This window comes from Nelumbo nucifera, chromosome 3, assembly GCF_055504915.1.
Source record: "Nelumbo nucifera cultivar China Antique chromosome 3, China Antique-T2T, whole genome shotgun sequence".
Taxonomy (NCBI): Eukaryota; Viridiplantae; Streptophyta; class Magnoliopsida; order Proteales; family Nelumbonaceae; genus Nelumbo; species Nelumbo nucifera.
This window is the reverse complement of record NC_142651.1, coordinates 17,660,537-17,682,895: the sequence shown is the minus strand read 5'-3', so window position 1 is coordinate 17,682,895 and position 22,359 is coordinate 17,660,537. Positions and strand designations below refer to the sequence as shown.

General features: G+C 39.3%; 2 protein-coding genes across 3 annotated transcripts; both read left to right on the top strand.

Moving 5' to 3' along the window:
* Positions 1-336: 336 nt before the first annotated feature.
* Positions 337-3,966, top strand: LOC104599319 (ninja-family protein AFP3-like). 2 transcript variants are annotated; one of them, XM_088899969.1, is made up of 3 exons: positions 372-1,647; positions 2,981-3,125; positions 3,250-3,966. In XM_088899969.1, exons 1-3 carry the CDS (start codon positions 813-815, stop codon positions 3,266-3,268), a joined length of 999 nt encoding a protein of 332 aa, XP_088756095.1. In that variant the 5' UTR covers positions 372-812; the 3' UTR covers positions 3,269-3,966. The 2 variants fall into 2 exon arrangements, with proteins under 2 accessions (XP_010260112.1, XP_088756095.1); XM_010261810.3 differs by lacking the exon at positions 2,981-3,125 and having other exon boundaries at positions 337-1,647.
* A 5,940-nt stretch (positions 3,967-9,906) lies between these two features.
* Positions 9,907-18,788, top strand: LOC104599310 (glycerophosphodiester phosphodiesterase GDPD6-like). Its single transcript, XM_010261797.3, has 8 exons — positions 9,907-10,279; positions 11,036-11,220; positions 11,703-11,886; positions 12,209-12,283; positions 14,251-14,360; positions 14,544-14,762; positions 16,318-16,473; positions 18,345-18,788. The coding sequence occupies exons 1-8, from the start codon at positions 10,195-10,197 to the stop codon at positions 18,579-18,581; spliced, it is 1,251 nt and encodes a 416-aa protein (XP_010260099.1). The 5' UTR covers positions 9,907-10,194; the 3' UTR covers positions 18,582-18,788.
* Positions 18,789-22,359: the final 3,571 nt, after the last annotated feature.

Here is a 22,359-nt window from a genome sequence, read left to right as displayed (position 1 = left end):
GAGTCCGACCGCACCGGATCCGGCGCGTAGTTCTGGAAGACAGCTAAGAGGAGAGAGAAAAAGACGTCGCGGCTTTACAATGCCGGGACTACCAGACTCTTATCGACAGATGCCAGTCTCTGCGCTTTCCTTACATTCCCTGATTGACACGTGTTATCACCGCAGCCTATCCTACTGACACCAACCTCTAAAGTTAGCGGTGGCGACGCATGTTTGGCGTCTCCCCTAAATATGGCGCCAAAACCACGTGTCAATGAGAAACTTCATCATCAGCCACGTGTCGAATATGGGCGACTTTCCTCGTTTTAAGTGAGGGCATTTTCGTGATTTCGGGATTTTCGGAGTACTAAACTCTCTTTTTTCTGCTTTTGTGTCTCTTGCTTTTACCTTTTTTTTCGTTCTCTGCTCCTATTATCTTGTGTTTCCGGCATCTTCTCTCATGGCTTCCTGTGTTTCTCCGGCTAGTCTGTTGTGATTCCGCCGGATAATTTATAATTCCGGTTTCTCAGCTTCGTACTAGTCCGTCGGATAAGGCTTTTAACCGAAACATGAACGTGTGGGATTTTCTGGGATTTGTCCTTGGCTATCTGATTTCTTTATGAGCTTTCATTATCTCTGCCTGCCATGGTTTCTCTGCTGCGTGGCCTGCTTTGCGCTTCTTTTATGAGGACTTGCGAATGTAGCTTCCAAATTTCTTTAATCTGACTTCTTCATATCGTATAAAAGGCTTCCTAGCTTTGGCAGAAAAAAAAAAAAAAAGATTGACAGAAGAGTCTTGAGACTCTTGGTTTCATATTTCTTCATCGTGTGGCATGGGTGAAGCAAGGCGAACTGAATCTGGGGAAATCGGGCACCTTTCTATGCAAATGAATGTATATCCGAGGGATCTGTTGAAGAGATTCTCGGCTGTGAATTGCGGGCCAACGGAGTTTTCTGAGGCAGGAGAAGACACTGAAGAGGTCGAGCTAAACCTCGAGCTTTCTTTGGGTGGTTGCTTTGGGGTAGACCCAAGAGAGAAGAGGCTCGTCCGGTCGTCATCGATCACCGGCTTAACGACTCTGGCGAGAGACGAAGATGAGGTAGCTCCTCCTCCTGTTGGGTGTTCCGCTCTTACAAGGACATGTTGTCCGCACACGGAGAACGAAGAAGAGCGCATTATGAGAAAAGAGTTACAGTGTATTAGGAGGATGGAAGCAAAGAGAAAGCGATCAGAGAAGCAAAGAAATTTCAAGACAGGTAAGGATCGAACATTTTCTGAGGGAAATTGCGAGGAAGATAAGCCCTTAGACGACGAAGCTCTGACGTCCATGAATTTAAAAGAGACGGTTGAGGGTGTTCCTAGCTACCAGGGTTTTGCAGGCAATACTACTGTATCAAACCAGCAGCAGCAGAAGCAGCAACAACAGCAATATATGATGCCAAATGGCTTCACTCAGTCTGTGGCACCACCTCTTGGGCTACCCACTAGGCCTGCCGCTTCCCATCCACATGGAATCGATACAAGCATGAATGGTAAAGGTAATGTTTTGGCTGCCGGCGCCGCTGCTGCTTTAAGAGGATGCCCACCTCCGTCCTCACAGGGGTCGCTCGGATCGCAGGGGAGCAGCTCTTCTGGGATTTCTGATTTCGAGGGCGGACAAGTCCAAGGTACTGCATTTTTCTTCCACTTTTACTGGGTCTTAATCTATTTGTTCGTTAAAGCATTTATTTCTTCTTTGTAAGATTGGGATCGTAGTAGTTAAGTGTTTCTCAAACATTTCTTCTTTTCTGGCGAAGTTCTGCTTAGAGAGTAACGCTTGCCTAACTCGATATTTGGTTATATGTTTCTCTGTCCAGACAGCATTTGCTTTAAGTTTATTGTTTCAGGAATTTCAGTTCTTGTCTTTTGAAAGAAAGGAAAAATTACAGAAAATTGATTGTGTTTGCTCTATTTCTTGCAATTTATATGCTGTTGTTGAAGGCTTCGTTGTTATCTGTTATGCAAATTAAGGTCTTCTGTTTCTATGAAATTTTTCTTCAAATGAACTGGAGCAAGCATGAAGGAGACTTCATCTATTTTATTTTAAAAGGACCTTGTGTGGCAGAATTTATGTAATTTTTCCTAGTTCTCATCCCTATTACTGTGCATGTGTCTATAATTGTTGGATTTTTGTTGCTTTTATTTTGCGTTTTCGTATTTAGATCTGTAGAATCATTTAGATTTTTTTTTTTGAATTTTAGAGACCATTGCTTAGTGTGGTGGTAAAATCTTGGGTCGGAAAGTGTGAAAATGTGGGTTCAAAAGTTGGAGAGTGCCACTTTGTGCCAAAAAATGCCAAAAGTTAGATCGGTATTCAATGCACTCCTCCTCCCAAGATCCCAGATAGCTGGGAGCCTGGGACCAACCTTGGCTAATGGCCTCCCCTGGTTTTTTACTGTCATCCTTGATTCTGTGTTCTTGTGTGTGTGTGTACAAAGACCACTAAAATAATCTCCTCATCTATCCAAGAACATTTATTCCTTCCACACCTGAACTAGGGTTTCAAAAGGAACTTAAGTTGAATGTTTCTTATTCTTTAGTGCCATGTGTAAATACACTGTGAGGCCAATGCAAATATCAGCAATATACAGTAAAGGTGATGCCTGGGTCCTTCATTTTATCTTAAGGGTCCAATGTTGAAAGTTGAAACAACACATAAGACGGGTTTCAGTATGGGCTATGTGTTGTATCCTTCATTGAGCACAAGAAGTTGGGCATTGACCCAGGTATTGTTACAAAAATACTGTAGTTAGAAGGGTCTCCACTCCTAGACACACTCTGTAGACGTCTAAATCTTCAGACATAGATGTTGTGCCCATTTTGCTGAATCATTGCGTTGTGGTATATAACCCAGGTGAGGGGAGTACATTGTTTAAACTTCATCTGTTGTTTACAAGGGTCTCCACTCTGAGACTTATCAAAATCTCCACTCCGAAGCTTGATGTGCTTCTTTTCCAGCAGGTTTCTGTTTGCAGTCACTGTTTCTATCTTATGTATGTATAAAGAGGACAACAAAAATAAGGAACAGATTGTTTGATTCTGAACATCAAAAACGGATCCATAAATGTATCGCTTTGAAGTTTGAACATAAAAGCAAAAAATATAGGTACATATATACACTAGGCAAGTGCTCATGATACAGCTTTCCTGCTCAAGTTACATTTTGTGGGTTGGGGGCAGGGGTTGAACTAGCTGTTATTATTTTCTTACTTCTTGTCGGTGGATTGCAGGATTGAGCAGTTGCAGTGAAGCAAGAAGTCCTACCAGCATCCAATCTTTGCCGGAGCATGGTGAGCAGAAAACCACAGCCAGCCCTGGGAAGACAATGACTGAAACATCCGGCATGTCTTCTGGAATTGGAACGGAGGCATCTAAGAACTCAAATGTGGTTGAGAATGGAGTGAGGGAGGTCGGGAGGAATATGATGGAAGATATGCCTTGTGTCTCCACCAGAGGAGATGGCCACAATGGGAGGCGAATAGAGGGGTTTCTCTACAAGTACAGGAAGGGGGAGGAGGTTAGGATAGTTTGTGTATGCCATGGCAGCTTTCTTTCTCCAGCAGAGTTTGTTAAGCACGCTGGTGGTGGTGATGTGACGCACCCCCTAAGGCATATAGTTGTCAACCCTTCCCCTTCTTCTCTTTTGTGATGGTGGAGTCTTTCTCACCTCAAGGAAAACAAAAAGGGAAAGAGAGGGAAAAAAATGATAAAGGGTTTGATAGAAGGGGACTTTTTATTGTGTTCGAGTGCATGATTGACTCTTCTTGTTGGAAAACAGAATGTTTGAAGTGCAAAGAAGAGATTTTCACATGTACCTTGGCTTTGATTTGTTTTTCCTCTTTCCCTTCTTTTCCCTTTTCTCCTCCCTTTCTGTGATCCCTTGAACGTTTAAAGCAAATTCATATGGACATTTCTCTGGTGGTGGTTGTGACCTCCAGTTTCTTGGATTTGATTTGGTGGGTGGGCATCTAAAATCTAGAGCATGTGCCACTGAATTGCAAAGAGAGGATGCTAGCCAGATAGGCTAATTATTCCCAATAATAAGTGGCGTATTGGTTAGTACCAGATAGACTAAGAACATAATTATCAAAAAAAAAAAAAAATTAAGAACAGATGTGCTTGTTGTTGACTTGGCACATTGGTTGTTGCTGTCTGTTGGACAAGTGTACAAGTGAACTAACTCTTTTTTCGGATGGTGACTCACCAACATCATCAATTCATCATCTAAGCCTTGTCTTAGTCTGGATTACATGGGTTGGCTACATGAATCCTGTTTTGCCTTGGCTTGTACTCCTAATCTGCTACCTCCACACCCATGGAACCAAGGTTCAAAGTATCGGCCTGTATCGGCCGATATATATTTGTTTCGAGAGCTCTTCAATATAGCCTTATAGGGGTGTATCGGGGTTTTGACCGGTTTAGGAGGTGGAGGAGTTTTAAACTGGCTCCCTTTAACTGGTTCTGAAGAAAAAAAAAAGTACCGATATGGCCACTGCCGTGTATTAGAAACATCTTTTTATGAATGATAAGGGAGATATTTCAATGCACATCTCCTCATGAATAATGATAAGGGAGATAATATTCCAATGCCTTTATAATAAGGGAGATATTCCAAAGCTGGCTTTCTAATTGTATATATTCTGTGCCTTGTCTCAATTACAAGCACTTAACTCATCAATCTTTGTTTTGAATTCATCAACTCAATCTATGTTAATTAGGATCTTCTGCCAACAAAACAGCTCCCAATCCTCTATCAATTTGATCTAACACTGCAAATTTCACCGTGAGATTGTGATCCAACATAAAAATGAGACCTATGTGTGAGATCATATTGGTAGAGGGTTGACATATCAATAATCAAATGCAAGAAATCCCAATTCACCAAGAAAAAGGGTGAGAAAGGGAAGCAGTAGAATGGGTGGATGGCATTTTTCAAAGGGTCTTCTCACTTCTGGGGAATTGAGTCATCTTTTAAGCTTTTTAAATGTCTGCCCCAAAACAAGAAAATCAACTTTTTTAAAAATGGCCTCCCACTGGGCCAGTCCATATTGGGAGAAGTAACACTTTTTTTTGGCTATCTATGGTTGTCGTGTGCGGTCAAATGTTTCTTTCCTCCCCCTTTTTCTTTAACATGGACGTATGAGGTATGATTGTATTGAGGAAGAATTTCGTCGAACACCTTGTAGGCTTAACACTGTATGAGGAAGAAGAAAATGGTTTCGAGAACTCACAACTCACAAAGCCATTCTGCAATAATCTGACCAAACCTACCAAGCTTATCGAGATTACAATCCTATTCGTGCCTGATGTAACCGTTTTTGGTCACGTACCATTTTTTGGGATGTGTAAAATTTTTTGGCTAAGTACCTCGTGTTTGACCTGGTGGTGACGTGCCTTGGTGATGAGCTACTTGGTGGCGAACTTCCCGGGGGAGAACTGCCTGGTGGCGAACTGCTCGGTGGCGAACTGCCCGGTGGCAAACTGCCTGGTGGCAAACTGCACGGTGGCGAACTGCCTGATGGCGAACTGCCTGGTGACGAACTGCCTGATGGCGAACTGCCTGGTGGCGAACTGCCCGGCAGTGCTACCTGGTGGCGAACTACCCGGCAGTGCTCCCTGGTGGCGAACTGCCTGATGGCGAACTGCCTGGTGGCGAACTGCCCGGCAGTGCTACCTGGTGGCGAACTACCTGATGGCGAACTGCCTGGTGGCGAACTGCCTGGTGGCGAACTGCCCGGCAGTGCTACCTGGTGGCGAACTACATGATGGCGAACTGCCTGGTGGCGAACTACCTGGTAGTGTTCCCTGATGGCGAACTCGTCACTTGACTTGCTCCTAGGCGGTCTGCAACTCAGAGGATGGTGGAGCTCCCTGGTGCAGCGCTACCCGACTACCCCCTGCGTGAGGTGATTTTCTCTCCTTTGTAGACGGCGGGAGCTGAGGGACCTGCGGGAACTGAATCAGAGGACCCGGGGGTATTTTCCCGGCGGGGACTCTCCGATGCCTAAGTTAGCATTCTGATTACAGAGGGCTTGGAGAGAAATGAGAGAGCTAGAGAGCGGGGGTTACCATACTCTTTTTTTCTCCTTCCTTGGCTTTGGGGGTCGGAGTCCTTATATAGTGGTGCCCTCGCGGGTTAGGTGGGTAAAAAGCCTTCAAATGGTAAGACGTCATATCCCGTCAGAACCGGGGTACGGTGATGAACTCCTCGAGGTTGTCAGGTCGGCGCCTGTCAGTCGACGGGTCGGTGTCCGGGCCAGGTTGCCAGGCCGGCGCCTGTGTCTGTCGGCGGGTCGGTGTCCGGGCCAGGTTGCTAGGTCGACGCCTGTGTCAGTCGGCGGGTCGGTGTCCGGGCCAGGTTGCCAGGTCGGCGCCTGTGTCAGGGTCAGGTCATCAGGTCGGCGCCTGTGTCCGGGTCATGTTGCCAGGTCGGCGCCTGTGTCCGGGTCTTGTTGTCAGGTCGGCGCCTGCGTCTGGGCCAGATTGCCAGGTCGGCGCATGTGGCAGGCTCATCCGGCCAGGTCGCGCAGGTCGCGCCAGGTCGCGCGCAGTTCGCGCAGGCCACGCGCAGGCCGTGCCAGGTCGCGCCAGGTCGCGCGCAGGTCACACGCAGGCCGCGCCAGATCGCGCCAGGTCACGCCAGGCCAGCCAGACCGATGCCCGGGGGGGGACCAACTTGATAAGTTGTTGCCTGGGGGCTTGCCTAATTGTCACGAGGTACCACGTGTCGCAACTTCACTGAAGGGCCAAATCTGCCCTCATCAGTGCCAATCCACGAAGGCCCAAACAATGCTACCATTGGTATCCAACCCGTCCAAACTCCAAACCATTTGATTGATCCTTGAAGGTTCCAATCATATGGGGCTGAGTTTGGAGACTCTGGATATGCTGCGAATATAAATGTGTAATGGTTTGTATACATATAACCCATACGTGGTATGGGTATGGGTTCATATGGGTCCCATATGTACTAGTGGGCCTCATGCATACAGAACATTGTCATACTCACTTGTGATTGGTTAGATAGCCTGTTATACATATCCGTGTTAGCAGCAGATGGCAACGAGAGTTTAGGGTTAAGTCTCGGTTTAGGGTTCAATTTTTTATCAATGCATGCTGCAGGTCCATATTCATGGTTTTGTGCTATTTATCCTCAACACTTGATTTTTTCTTTTTTTTTTCCGAAAGGTAAAATCTATAATATCAAAACCTCCCATGAATTTTGAAGAAAACTCACTTGATTGGTTACGCTGATTGATTATGAGTTTTTCTGATATCATGTCTTTTCGACATCATAGTCATCCTTTGCAAAAACAATGCATAAAATGCTTGTTACTAGGGGTGTCAATTGGACTGGATTTGGTCTAATCCGATCCAGTCCAGTGTGAGTACCAGGTCCAATCCAATCCAATGAATGTTTTGGACCGGTCCAATTCAATGTCTAGACCATCCAATCTGTTCAAATTCATTTTGATTTAGATTGTTTTCAACCCAAACCCGGTCCATTGACATATATATTTTTATCTTATATCAGTGAACCAGATATTGGCTTAATCCAACCCAATCCAATATAAATTTGATACGGACGGACCAGGTCCAATCCAATCTAATAAATATTTTAGACCGGATTGATCCAATCCAATATATCTTGTTGGTACGTCCAATCTGTCCAAATTGATTTTGGGCTAGACGGGGTCCAATCCAAAATTGGTCCATTGATACCCTTACTTGTTACTTGTGCATCTTGGGCAGATCATACAAACCTATGATGTGCATAGCATTGTTTGTTACTAGCAGATTCAGACTCAATTGTAATGCCCATCTAAATTAAAGAACAGCCCAAAACATTGACTTGTGTGACCCAACTAGTTGAACCATTTTATAATCAGTAGACCACAGCTTGTATATTAATTTTTTCCCTTTTCTTATTTTATCCATTCTTATCATTAATAATAATAACTCTAATTTATCACAATTATTTTTGTTTAATACAACGAATGTATATATCAATTTTAATTTCTACAAAATTATCAAAAAAATCTATATTTTTCTATAATGAGTGTATATGATACCATGGGTTGGCCGTTGACCCATTTGATCGGATTCTTTGATTGGTTTTTAAAACAATGACATAGACTTGTTTCCCAAGAGAGGATGGTTGATTTCATCTGTAGACTTCATGTATGTTATACATGATGGTCATTAGAGGTGCAATATGGGCCGGTTTGAGTTGGGATTTTTGTTGAAATTTGAATGGATTTGGCCCAAAAAGCCCAAGTTTGATGCAGTGTAAATTCTACAAACCAGAAGCCCAAGAGTGAATGGTCCTACCATACTAAGCCATATGGAGACAGAGAAAGAAAAGATGATAACGAAGTGCAGTGGGCTACATGGTCAGCCAAATATGGGAAAGGTGTACATGTGAGCCTGTTCGAGCTACTTTCGAGTTGCCCAAATGCATGGACTATAGAGTGAACCAATGTGGGGAAGCAGTGCATGTGACCTGCCCAAATTGCTTCAATTAGAAAAATAATATGATCCACACGATTCTTTCAGCTCTAAGCCCCTTATTGCAGGTTAATTCGGATTAGCTGAATGTGATGGCAGTTTATGTGCAACCAATGATAACGCCCCACGAGGTCACGACAGTCATAAATGTTAAGTGAGAGATTGAATGATTGTGGGGTGGGGTTCATGTATTTATTACTGGTATGGGGGGTTATTATTGGTTCCACAGCCTGCTTAACAACCATTGCGTTCAGTTAATCCGATCTCATTGCTAATTCACTTTCCTCAAGCTGTGTGATCACGACTAACATGGATGCCTTTGAGTATTTGGCACCCCAAAAGGCTATATGTTGGATATGCAGCCATAGGGGCGTTTGTCGACTTGCCTAAATAAATTGACCTTTTTCACTAAGAACTGTTTGTTTTGCCATCTGAAAATAGTAACAAGGTCATCTAAACTGAGTGGAAAAATGTTCAACGGCATGGGCCCATGGTTGTTTAATGCTTCTTTGTGCAGAAAACAAAATTAAACCAAATAGAATGGTTATTTGTATCTTATTAAGAGGAAAAAAATGGTGTTTTATTTTGATTAAATTTATTCAAAATAGATATTAGGGTCAAAACTGTCATTTTCCATTTAGTAAAACGAAACTTAAGAATAGGTTTTAATAAATCCATGGAGTGTTTTAGTAAATGATCCCTTCATAAAATTTAATTAGACTTGGATCTTAAGCTGATTGGATGTGGTCGTAAATGGATCATTTGAATTAGGGATGCAAACGGTATCCATTTGTTTGAATTCAAATTCGAATTTGACCCAATTAAGGTTGGTCCAAATTCAACCTGTTATAATTATAATTAGATCAAACATGAATCCACCCCAATCTAATTCAATAAAATCCAATTTGATTCAATTTAAATATATTTTCTCAGATAGACAAATTTGATTCAATTTAAATATATTTTCTCATATAGACTTAATTTATATTGTATTTATTTGTAAAGTTGGTTGAAATATTGTATTTTTACTAAATTTTAATAGATTCAAGTTTCATACATGTTATGTTTATTCATTTTGTTCACAAAATACAATATCAAAGTCAATTTTATTTATTTCATTCACAATATATGATGTTTTGATCATTTTCGGTTTAATTTATTAATACTATTCATATCCAATTGCAATTCAAATTTGATTCCAATCCGATGTAAAAAAATTTCGAATATAAATGAATCAAATATATATTCGATTCGATTTGATCCGTTTAACCCTAATCCGGATCCAAAATAATCATTGAGTGTTGGACTTTGGACTCTACGGAGTCCATCTGGGCCTTAATGGGCACTGGCGGGACAAAATAACTGGACCACAGCCTACGGGCCCCAAACGCATACGTATATAGCATAGGCGAACCTGGGAAGGGAAGCTCCAGACGATAGAAACGGCAGTCAGTCGAGCGGGGAGGGAGGTAATGGAAGTCAAAGGAGGGCGAAATAAATCAGTCGATGACTTCTTCTTCTTCGCACTGAAGCAATTAACGACAACGAAAACTGAACAGAAAACCCCAAACCAGAAGCACTCTTCTTCTTGTTCGCATTATTATCAATAATCTCTGGTTGGATGGTTATGCATGTAAAGATTGCAGTTTTCATTACTTAGATCGGAAATGGTGCAATGTTTTCGATTTGGTTACTTTGCTGAAAGGATCTCTTTCCGTCTGGATAGTTGTTCTTCGTACCGATGGGTTTTAGGTCTGTTGTTCTTAATGATGGATGGTGGAGTTAGAATTTTGTTCAATTCAGTTATCCTTTTTCTTTAAATTCGTTTTTATGTTTCTCTTGATCAATTTATTCGATTGCCCAACATTATCTGGTTTTATAAGCTTTTGTTTGTTCTTTTCTTAGAGAATTGAATATTTTTCGTTCCATAAATGAGGGTGACGGTGTAGGAGTAGGGCTAAATTTGTAGCAGAAGTGGAATACTCGGACACTCGTTTTGTTCTAAGGTTATCACGTCACAGCATTGTGGTGCTCCACTGGTAGTTCTATTTTACAAGAAATGCCGACTATTTAAGGGGAAGCGCGTGTCTCTGGCAGACCAAAAGTACTGTGTGACACGACACCACTACCTACATATTGGAATTACATGGCGCTCGCGGCATGACGTTTCCGTAATGGGAACCATTCAATCTATACTTGGATACCTAAGAGATCGTCTCGGTGAAAATTTTGGATTGTTAACCACCAAATAAACTTATGTTGCATTGTCTGCTTCCTTCTTACTTTTCATTTTTTTTTCCTAAAAAATAAAAAGGAAATGATGATGATTACAGTCATCAGATTAAGTTGATATTTGAGCTGCGGTTTTTATGGTTATGAAGTGAAGACATCAAGTTCCTCTCTATATGTTTTTACATTGTTTGTTATGGCTATGTTATGATAAATAGGTTAATATTGGCAGTTGATTTTACAGTGAAGAAAATAATTGGACCCATTTGACATTGGCAGCGTTTGTCCCACTTCTATTTCTTTTTCTTATTGGGGGATACGTTGGGAGGCCTTTTTATCCATTTCCGATCAAGAGCAAGGTAGCCGATGGCAATAGACAGCCCCTACAAACGTTTCGACCTTATAATGTTGCACATCGAGGTTCAAATGGGGAGCTTCCCGAAGAAACTGCAGCTGCATACATGGTACATGCAAGCATATTGCTGATTTGATTCATATAGTTGACACACTGAGTAGGTGCACCTTCTCCTTTCATGTTTGGTTTTGTTCCATGTTTGATTTCAAAGTCCATGCAAATGAATCATGAAACAAAGGTTTCAAGATACGTAATGGTCATCCTAATGTCAGCTTGAGCTGGTACAGATTACGTATACAATCGAGTAAAGTGTAATATTGCTAGGTATAACATATGTGGTTGGCTCATTAAACAAGCTATTATGATGTATTTGCATTTTTTTTTTAATTTGGCAAGATACATGTTTATCTTTTGTCAAGCTTCTTTGTAAGCTTGAGTTTGTTCCTTTTTTACAGGAAATTTGGCTTTTCCGTCCATGTTACAATAGGATAGAGAACTATTCCTATTATTATCTATGTTCTTTCACTTGATAAATCTCATATTTTCCCTGTTGGAGAGAGTGGGATCCAAACTTTTGGTTTGTTCTTTCAGAGAGCTATTGAAGAAGGTGCTGACTTCATAGAAACAGATATCCTTGCCTCTAAAGATGGTGCCCTTATATGCTTTCATGATGTCACCCTTGATGATACAACTGATATTGCGGACCATAAGGAGTTTGCATATCGTAAAAGGACTTATGAAGTCCAAGGGGTTAATGTCACTGGTTGGTTCACTGGTATGCAGGAAAATGCAACTCTCAACCACCTTTAACTTCATGTATGGGATTACCATTTCTCCATCTTTATAATGCTGAAGATAAAAGCTAATATTACTGATGTTGTTGGACAGTGTAGGTGTCAGATGTGTTTAATTGTGTAAACTGCAAATAAGGACTTGCTATTACTTGCTTTTGAAAGTATTATTACTATTAACTACTCTGCTGTCCATTACATTCTTTGGAACAGAAAGGGTGGGGGTCAGGAGGGGATTGGAAGTTAACAGCACCACTGAATGTGTAGTTAATTGGATAAACTGAATAATGTTTTGATCATGTGCAGTTGATTTTACACTACAAGAACTAAAGTCTTTAGGGATGAAGCAGCGTTACAAGTTCCGGGATCAACAATACAATGGTAACTTCCTTTCCGAATAAAAACTTATTATCTTTGCTTTGCTTATGTTAGGAGATACATTTTTTTGTATTAATTAAGCATTGCAATGGTTAATGATTTCTGACCATAAATGTCACAAAAAATGGATCTGTATTACCAATATGCAATTTCTATTTTCATTATGCATCTGAAGATGGTTAAAGTTTCTAACTGCAACAGCTTGTGGCTTGAACCTTTTTTTGATTTAAACTAATTCTAAGTTTCTAACTGCATAATGAACTTATTCTTATCCAATAAATTTGTCAATGATCAGGAAAATGTCTCCTTCTGATTACTGCTGTGAAATGCAGTATTATGTGATGGTTGTCAATAATCAATGGGGAAATTATACCACATTCTCTTTTTACCTGGATCAAACTTTTGATTTAGGAGTGGCCATGTTAATACTCAATACAAAAGCTTTAAAGTTTAAACCTCATCAATATCTCCTATCTATTTTTCTTCAATTTTCTTTTGATAAATAATTAAGAGAATTGCATTAGTAAGGAAAGAGAAGATGCAAATTGCAAAATTCACAATAGCAGGGGCTACCTAACATGTTATACTTTCTGAAGGCAGTTTAATCCCACCTTGCTATATATTTCTTCTGACCTCTGATTTAGAAAATTTATCTACCAATTTATCAGCCTCCCTTGGAGAACAACAGAAATACACATCCATTGAAACCACTATAATCTTCATTTCACAAAAGGATGTGAGATTGGCTTCAAGTCCTCTAATTTTTTTTTTTTGTTCTCTCACCTCTTCGATTAGATTTTCCCCTGTGGTTTTGATGACCAATTACATTTGTAATTTTGTATTGTGTCTACAAGAATATGCAGTCACATATCAAAATCAGTCTTCCCTTGGTAAACCATGTCTTTCTTTTTTTCAAGTACAACTAGAGGCTGTACAATTGAGGTACAAAGGTAACACTCAAAGTACAAAACCATTGGGAGATACAAACTTTCAAAGTCAAAAAGAGAACTGTAAAAAGAACTGTCAACTTTAAGCTGAATCGAAGACCAAGAAAACAGCTTCCCCACAATCTTCTGCAACACTTCCTCTTCTTGACAGCTTTTGTTTTGAAATATCCTTGAGTTTCTTTCTTGCCATATCGACCATAACTCAGCACCTGGAATCAGATACCATAGAACTTTTCCTTTCTTGCTTAGACCTTGTACCCTCAAGTTGTTGACAAAATCAGCCATTGCTTCTGGGCAGCAAGAATCCTCACCCATATTTTATGAGTGAAGCTGCAATGCAGTAGCAGGTGGTCAACAGTCTCATCATCACTGTTGCACAGGACACATCTTTTAGAATCAATCACCACACCCCTCCTAACCAAGTTGTCTCTAGTAGGAATCTTATTCAGGTAAGCAGCTCAAATAAAAAAGGAGACCTTTGATGGAATGTGTCTGCACCATATTACATGCACAGGAAATTTCAGATCTTCTTCCCCTTGGGCCAGTTTACCATAGAAAGATTTCACCGAGAACTTGGTAAACCATGTCTTGAGTCAGCAAATGATGTTCCAAGGACAACCATTCTCTATTAGCTATGGTAAATTTATACAGGACTCCTGTAGTTATGCATTTGTCCCAAAATATTTATTGGTCAAGATGCCCTTAGGCATGCAGGATCTTGCATTCAATGGGCACTGATGTGTGTAATTGTTATTGCAAGTCAAATATGTAATTTGGATAGAGCAGCAGCTTAGTGGATAGTGCAGCAAAACAAAATTTGAAATGAGACTTACAGTTAGATGTGCAACTTGCGTGGGCACATGATGAGCATTTGTACACAATATATATTTAACCAACTTGTCCTCCACTCCTTGTTTCTTGGCTGAGTTGTGCTTTATACTTATATTTTAATCCTTGTAATCTATATTCAATGGTTAAGTGCAGTAGCAGTTAGCTTTTTTTTTTGTTTTAATGTATTAACAGGGAAATTCTCAATTATTACCTTTGAAGAGTTCATTTCTATTGCACTAGAAGCGCCAAGAGTTGTAGGCATTTATCCAGAGATAAAAAATCCAATATTTATCAACCAACAAGTAAGTAATTCTTCTTGCAAACAGGTTGTCATGAATAAGATTGTCATGATCTTATGCTTTGGATCCCACGATGATAATGATGATGATGATCATATCAATTTATGAATGATATTTGGCATGCCATTATCGGTGAAATTTTTAGCCATCAGGTTGTCATGATCTTAAAGCTGCTACTTGCAACAGGTTAAATGGGCAGATGGGAGAAAGTTTGAAGACAAGTTCATAGATACGCTTAAGAAGTATGGATACAAAGGTTCATATATGTCAAAGGATTGGCTGAACCAACCAGCATTTATCCAGTCATTTGCTCCTTCTTCACTCATATATATTTCAAACTTGACAGACTTGCCAAAAATCTTCTTAATTGGTGATGTGACAATACCAACACAGGACACAAATCAGGTTGGTTTCCATTTTTTCCCTGTTTAAGGGTTCATAATGGAGTAATCCACCAACATATATCCAGTCCTGTAACAACTAGAGTCGACCTAGTTGATAGATTTATTTGATCACTTGCTATATAACTTTCTTAGTTGAAATTGTCATACATCATGATAATATGTGAAAGCATTTGTAATTAACTTAGGATTGCTTAAGAGACTTGGAATATCTGTGGAAGTTCATAAATGATTGTTAATGCCAATGTATATGGGATTAGGCATTACCAACTGCATTGCTAATAATTTTTAAAACTTCTAATAGAGGTTGTGATAGTCTCATAGGTTCCAACCTGATCAGAGTACTAGGCTTCTAGATTGTACTGCTAGCTGAACTTAATAAAAATAAAAAAAATACTAAGAATACCAGCCAAAAGAATAAGAACAATAGAATTCATATTTATACCCATTTCAGCAATCTAATTGAATTGATTCATCAGTTCTACTGGTCCACTAGTTCAACTTTTCAATCCAGTCTGCTATTTGCCTAATCTGGGATCAAACAAACCATCTGGGAGCCACTTCAGGTATTAAAACAATCATAGTTAGATGTAGTATATATCTTCAAAAAAAGAAACAGTCAGACGTAGCATATGTGTATGTAATGGGTTGGGATCCATCCATGGATGGAAACACCTACCTACTAAAAAAAGTCTCCTAAGGGAGTAGTTTTTATCAGATAATTGTTAAGGTTTCTCTCTTCAAAGATTAATCATTACAGCCACTGTTCCTAAAACTGGATCAAGCATCAAACTGGAAAAGGCTCTGTCATAATTTCACCAGTTCAACTGTGACATCAGCATGTTTCCATAAATAGACTGATAAAAAAAAAAGTAAATAGCAGAACCGGAAACTTGCTAATGGTTCAATTATGGTTTTGAACAAAGTCACCAGTTATATTCAAGGTGGTTCATATTTGGGGACTGGAAAGGATCCCAGTTGGGTTCAACCAGTTGGTCTGATCATATTTTCAAAACAGTTGTTATAGCATAGGAGATTTTATAGATTGAATGACTAAAGTAATCTTATTGGGAGAATTTTGAACCAAGAGATCTCATCTAATTGGTTATAGTCCTCTGTAGTGATCTATGATAGTTTTGCCACAGGTTATCCTTTTACCAGTAATGATAAGAATATTCTTAATGTAAGGCTGTTGAAAATAAAAAGAAAAGTTCTATTGTGCTTCCTCTACAAAGTCTATATATGGTCATACAATGGAAGAACTCTCCTAATAAAAAAGGGAAATATAAACTCATAAGAAAAGAAATTAGGTTCAAAGGAACAAAAAGGGGTAGTCTGCATGATTCATTTGAACAGATATAGGTATTTGCATTGTTCATTCTGAATTTAATTACATCAAGAATTTTGAAGATAGTTATGAAGAAAAAAAACAAGTTAAAGGTGGTGTTTTTTTGTGACTAAAGTTCCTCATCTGGTTCTTGTGTAATTTCCATCTTATAGTAAAATTTTCATTTCTTTGATTATTCCTAAAGGTATGGAATGACCATGGTTGTGTGCAGTCATACTGGGAGATTACTGCAGATGGTTACCTTGAGTTCATAAAGCAGTACGTGGTTGGAATTGGACCCAGTAAAGAAACAATAGTCCCTACATCAAATAATTATTTGTTGACACCTACTGATCTTGTTGTCAAAGCACATGCTCATGACCTACAGGTGTGTATGCTTCCCAGATTCTTTTTTTATAGAACTTAATTAATATTAATATTTAGTCCTTCCTAACATTTTTATCTTCATATATGTTCTAAACAAAAATGTATATTTTTCAACTAACAGATAAGGTGCAACCATTAACTAACATAATAAGGGCTTGTTTACTTGTGAACAATCAAGATTGGTTTATTTGTCCATATGGACACTTTCCAGATTCTTTTTTTATAGAACTTAATTAATATTAATATTTAGTCCTTCCTAACATTTTTATCTTCATATATGTTCCAAACAAAAATGTATATTTTTCAACTAACAGATAAGGTGCAACCATTAACTAACATAATGAGGGCTTGTCTACTTGTGAACAATCAAGATTGGTTTATTTGTCCATATGGACACTTTGCAGGTGATGAATTAGTTCATCAATCTAGACAGTCTAAATCTTTGGATCAGCCCTTGAATAAACCACAGGTCAAAGGTCTTCTACTCGTCTCTTTGTAACCCAACCATGAAAGGAAAAACAAAAAATGATAGTGGCAAAGATCCACAATCACTATAGCATGCCAGGAAAAAGAAGAATTTATGTTGTTCATCTGAACCATCCTAATGTTAGCCATCTCCCAGGTTGGCAAGAGCTAAAATTCTACTATAATCTAATGATCCTAATAATTGAAATAATAGCTTTGAGAAGGTCCAACTACCAAATTTGAGGTAAATGTTATATTGGGCTTAATTGATTTGATAGGGTTATTTGTAAATTGTACCTTGTTATCTTTGGTCCATGGTTGATGCAGTATCTAGGCAGTTCTTGTTAGAGCTGCCAATGTACCCGAGTATCTGAATCCAAGGCCCTGTTCATTTTTCGGTAAGTTACTGGCAAGTTTTTCCTGGGAAACACTTACCCGGGTAAGTGCATTTACCCATGTTTCTTTTATTTCTCATGTAAATAAGGCAATGACAAATTTAGCCATAAAAATCCATTATTAAAAGGGGCATTTTTGTCCCATTCAAGTGTTGGCAATTTTCCCCCTAAGTGGGAAAGTTATTTACCCACCTAGGAGATGGGTATGGGTAAGTGATACCCAGAAAAATAAACTTTCCCTGGTCCCCACATAAATCTGAAAAAAGAAAATGGGATTCTTGGTCAATGGGAACCTAAATCCCATCGACCAACTTTCCCCCCTCTCAAAATCCAAAAAAAGAACGCCCCCCAAGTTTGAAATTCAATTTGATCAAACAGGATTTGGATCTCAAAAAAAAAAAAAAATCAGATCTATTTATAATCAGATCATATCTGGATCCCCCCAATCTGATCTGATTAAGATTTGAGTCCGACAATATTAGTATGTATATGCATATGTATATAAAATTAGCATATTTTTATTAATAAGCTGATTTAAATATCACTTTTTCATTAAAGGCTCACAAGTCCAGGTCTCATGGGAGTTATTTTAAATTCTTTTTATTAATGATATATAATATCTAAGCCATTCCTAATTTATCTTAATAATAAAATATAATAATATTCATTCATCAAAAAAATAAAATATAATAATTTTTCATTTGTAGTTTAGTTTTTTTTGGTTAATCATTTTGTAGTTTAGTTTATTAATGATATATAATATCCATATCCAATCTGAGTCAGTGTGATGGACAAAATATGATTTGGGTTTAAACATTTTGGATTTGGAACTAAAATCCCATTGACCAACTTCCCCCCTCTCCAAATCCAAAAAAAGAATGCCCCCTAAATACAATATGTTTGCAGCCCTAGTTTTTGTGCACTTGTATCATCATCTTTTGCTAGTTGCATCTTATCCAAAATTGGTGTCTGAAAGAGGTTGTACTAGGTCCTAACAGTGATTGCATTACAGGTGCACCCATACACATACAGGAATGAGGATACGTTCTTACATTTTGACTTTCATCAAGACCCATATGCAGAGTATGATTACTGGATAAATAACGTAGGAGTTGACGGGCTTTTCACAGACTTCACAGGGAGCCTTCATAATTTCCAGGAATGGACTTCCCCCTCTTCTGATGATAGCAAAGCATCCAAACTACTACATAAGATTGCATCAATGATGTCAACTCATGGAAGAGTATGAAAGGAGATTTTAGAAGTTATGTGGATGATAAAATTGCTAGGTTATTTCATAAAAGTGTTTTTTCTTTTTTTCCAATTTCTGGTACTTTCTGTCATTTGATGTTCAGAAAGCAGTTTTTATTCCCTATTTGTGGCTTGAAAAGTAGCCACTATTTTGATATTCTGTTTCCTTTAAATACCACATTCTCAATCATGATTCCTTCTACAATGATCTTTGGTGATATGATAGATGACTGAAACTAGCAAGGCAACAGATCAACAAACTTGTATACAACTGAATGGATTTGTCATAACTAGCAGTATGAACAACTGGGAAATTATCAAAAAACGAGAGCTAATGCTCTCAAGGTGTAGAAGGAATGAAACTTGGACGTGGGAAATATGGATAATATCTACTCTAAATGGTATTTTCCTTTTTCACTCATCTCTTGCACACTGTTTTGTTTTTTCTTTTTTTTGGTATCTGAATGAATAGTCAGGTTAGTCGGTCAGCAGAGGGTTAGTAGGGACACAGATGGGAGAAATGAGAGAACCCCTTCTGTTCTGCAGGGTTGATTATCCTGTGGCTCCATACTAGGAGAGGAGTGGTGCCAAGTGACCTCAACTAGGGGTGTCAATTGGACTGGATTTGGTCCAATCCGATCCAGTCCAATGTGAGTCCATTATAAATGGACCAGGTCCAATCCAATCTAATGAATGTTTTGGAGCAATTTGGATTGGTCCGATTCAATGTCTGGACCATCCAATATGTTCAAATTCATTTTGATTTAGATTGGTTTCAACTTTCAACTCAAACCCAGTCCATTGACATATATATTCTTATCTTATATCAATGGACCAGATATTGGCTTAATCCAATCCAATTGAATATAAATTTGTTACGGATGGACCAGGTCCAATCCAATCTAATAAATATTTTGGACCAGATTGCTCCAATCCAATATGTCTTGTTGGTCCGTCAAATCCATCCAAATTGATTTGGGACTGGACGGGGTCCAATCCAAAACCGGTCCATTAATACCCTCAACCTCAACTACCAGGGATCATCAGCAACATGAACCGCTCCGAGAACTTGAACCCCCACCCCCTGCCAATTCATCCTTTGATCTTAACTCAAGTTGTATGTATGGACCTAGGCCTAGCCCAAGTTTTTTCTTTCCTTTTTTTTTTTTTTTTTTGAATCAATAGATGAAAAACATTGACAACTACCAACCCAGAGCAGAGACAAGGATTAGAATTTAGAAACTCCATGCAAATCCACAGACGAACAGTAACTGCATGCGGGGATTGTTCAAAAATTTCATTCTATTGCTCTATTATGCCTAAACTTGTTAAGTTATCCGTATGGCTATTGGCCTCCCTGTTCAATGTTCGAGCTCCACATGTGGTAGTTTGTGCAGAAATTCTGGATTATCGTCGAATAGAAGCGGTATCGAGTATCAACTTCTGAGAATGGGGATGATCGATTCCGGTATGACGTTATGATCGTCTAGTTCCTCTACAGATCATAATGCTTACTTATCTTTTTGTATTCCTTGATGTGTAAATGTATATGACAGTTGCCTCAAGAACAAGATTCAAGAAACAACAGCTGGTCATCGAGCCATGTGTGCAAAATTAGTTACCATGTAATCTATAAATATTCGATCATTATTTAAATTAATGAAACAGACTTCCCATTTATTTCAAGAACTCTGTATTGGCTTTCATGGTACTAAGAGTGGTGATCCGACGCTGCGAAGAAAAATCACCATGTCGTCGGATTTTGGAAGCAACTCGCTGTTTTTCCTTCATGCATCCGATAGCCCAGGAGCCATGCTTGTTTCAACACCTCTTACCGAAGGCAACTTTCCGATGTGGCAGCAGGCAACGAAAAATGATCTCCGTGCCAAAAGTAAGTTTGTGTTTGTGGATGGATCGCTGCCAAAACCACCCGAATCGGCACCTAATGAAAGTGTCTGGATAAAATGTAATTCAATGGTAGTTGTATGGATCTTCAATGCCCTGTCAAAGAAATTGTAGACAGTATGGCGTTCATTGGCTGTGCAGCTGAAATATGGAAAGAATTGGAAGAAAGGTGAGCGTACCTGTGGAGCAACAAAAGGCTTTCATGGCCAAAAGAGAGAATGAAAAGCTCCATCAGTTTCTAATGGGATTAAATGATCATACAATCAAATATCCTCAATTCAGATCCTTTGCCAACAATCAATAAAGCGTACTTGTTGCTTGTGCAAGAAGAGTGTCATCAACAGATTGTCTCTGTTCGACCACTACAACCCGAAGCAGCAGCTTTCAATGCAGGATTCAACAAACCTTCTGAATCTTCAAATAGTTCTGGATCTCGTCCACGCTATAAGTGTGACTATTGCAAGAAATCTGGTCACACTCGTGATCGATGCTACGAGTTAAATGGCTTCCCTGCTAACTGGGACAAGAATCGTCGAAAGACTGACAAATCATCTCCAAGATCGGATAAGCCTACTTCCTATGCTGCCTCTGTTCAGGCTCATTCCAAAATTGATGCATCATCACCGGTTGTTGGTTTCAATATGCAACAATATTCTATTGCCGCCTCATTCTCCCTATGGATACAACTCCCATTGAATGGATTATTGACAGTGATGCCACTATCATATGATTTCTACCACTTCCCTCTTTTCTGAACATCAACATATCTACCTACAACAAAACCCAATTGTTTACCTAATGGAAGTATATCCCCAGCAATTCATTGCGCCATTATAACTATTGGCAACTATACACTTGACCATATTTTGCACATCCCATCACTTTCCTACATTGTATGTCCTCTAGGACCCTCACTCCAAGACAGTGATTGGCACGGGTGAGTTCCATGGAGGACTCTACCATCTCCAATTCCAACCTGCATCTTACCTCTCAGGTTTTTTCCTACATAGTCTCCTAAGCTAATACTTTGCTCTTTGGCATATGTGTCTAGGACACTCCATCCGTCACTGCCTCTCCCACATTCCCAGAATTTCTATTATTGTGCCTTTACATTGTTGCGATGCTTGTCACTGAGCCAAGATAACACAGTTACCCTTTCCAATTAGTAATTCTCCATTTTCTTTGATTCACTGTGACATTTAGGGTGGGTATAAGACCCCCTAAGATTTTGGTGCACACTACTTTTTAACCATTGTAGATTATCACACCTGTTGCACTTGGGTCTATCTCAAGAAAAATAAGTCAGAGTCAGGTTTTTTGCTTATAGCTTTCTGTTATATTGTGCGTTGCCAATATAATTGTCATGTACAACAAGTCCGATTGGACAATGGGTTTGAATTTACCGTAACAGAATGGCATTTGCTTGAGGTAACACGTGCTTTGAGGTTTCAGGCATCCCTTCCTCTTTCTCTCAACTGCCAACCTTCATATGACAACATGCAAGTCTTTGGTTGCCTTTGTTACTCACAAATACATCCTCTACCTTCAGACAAATTTGTTGCCCATGCCACAAAATGTGTTTCTGTAGGGTATCCACATGCCCTATGATCTTGATAAACACTGCATATTCACTTTCCGTGATGTCATATTCTACGAAAACTGTTTTCCATTCAAAACAACTGAACATGAACAGAATATAACTCAAGTATTGCCAATTATGTCATCTAATGAAGTTGTTGATTATCCTGGGGGAATCTAGTGAACCTATGCCAAGCCCTTCTCAGCTTGCATCTGATGAGTCTATTTCCATTGAGTCCACCATTACCAATAACCTGAATCCATTTTCACAAACCACTCACACTCACACCATT

Excerpts from the sequence above, each read along its gene's own strand:
- LOC104599319 (XM_010261810.3), top strand. The coding sequence starts at position 813 with ATGGGTGAAGCAAGGCGAACTGAATCTGGGGAAATCGGGCACCTTTCT. Across the intron at positions 1,648-3,249 it reads CGAGGGCGGACAAGTCCAAG|GATTGAGCAGTTGCAGTGAA; the intron begins GTACTGCATTTT and ends GGTGGATTGCAG.
- LOC104599310 (XM_010261797.3), top strand. The coding sequence starts at position 10,195 with ATGGTGCAATGTTTTCGATTTGGTTACTTTGCTGAAAGGATCTCTTTC. Across the intron at positions 11,887-12,208 it reads TGTCACTGGTTGGTTCACTG|TTGATTTTACACTACAAGAA; the intron begins GTATGCAGGAAA and ends GATCATGTGCAG. Across the intron at positions 12,284-14,250 it reads CCGGGATCAACAATACAATG|GGAAATTCTCAATTATTACC; the intron begins GTAACTTCCTTT and ends ATGTATTAACAG.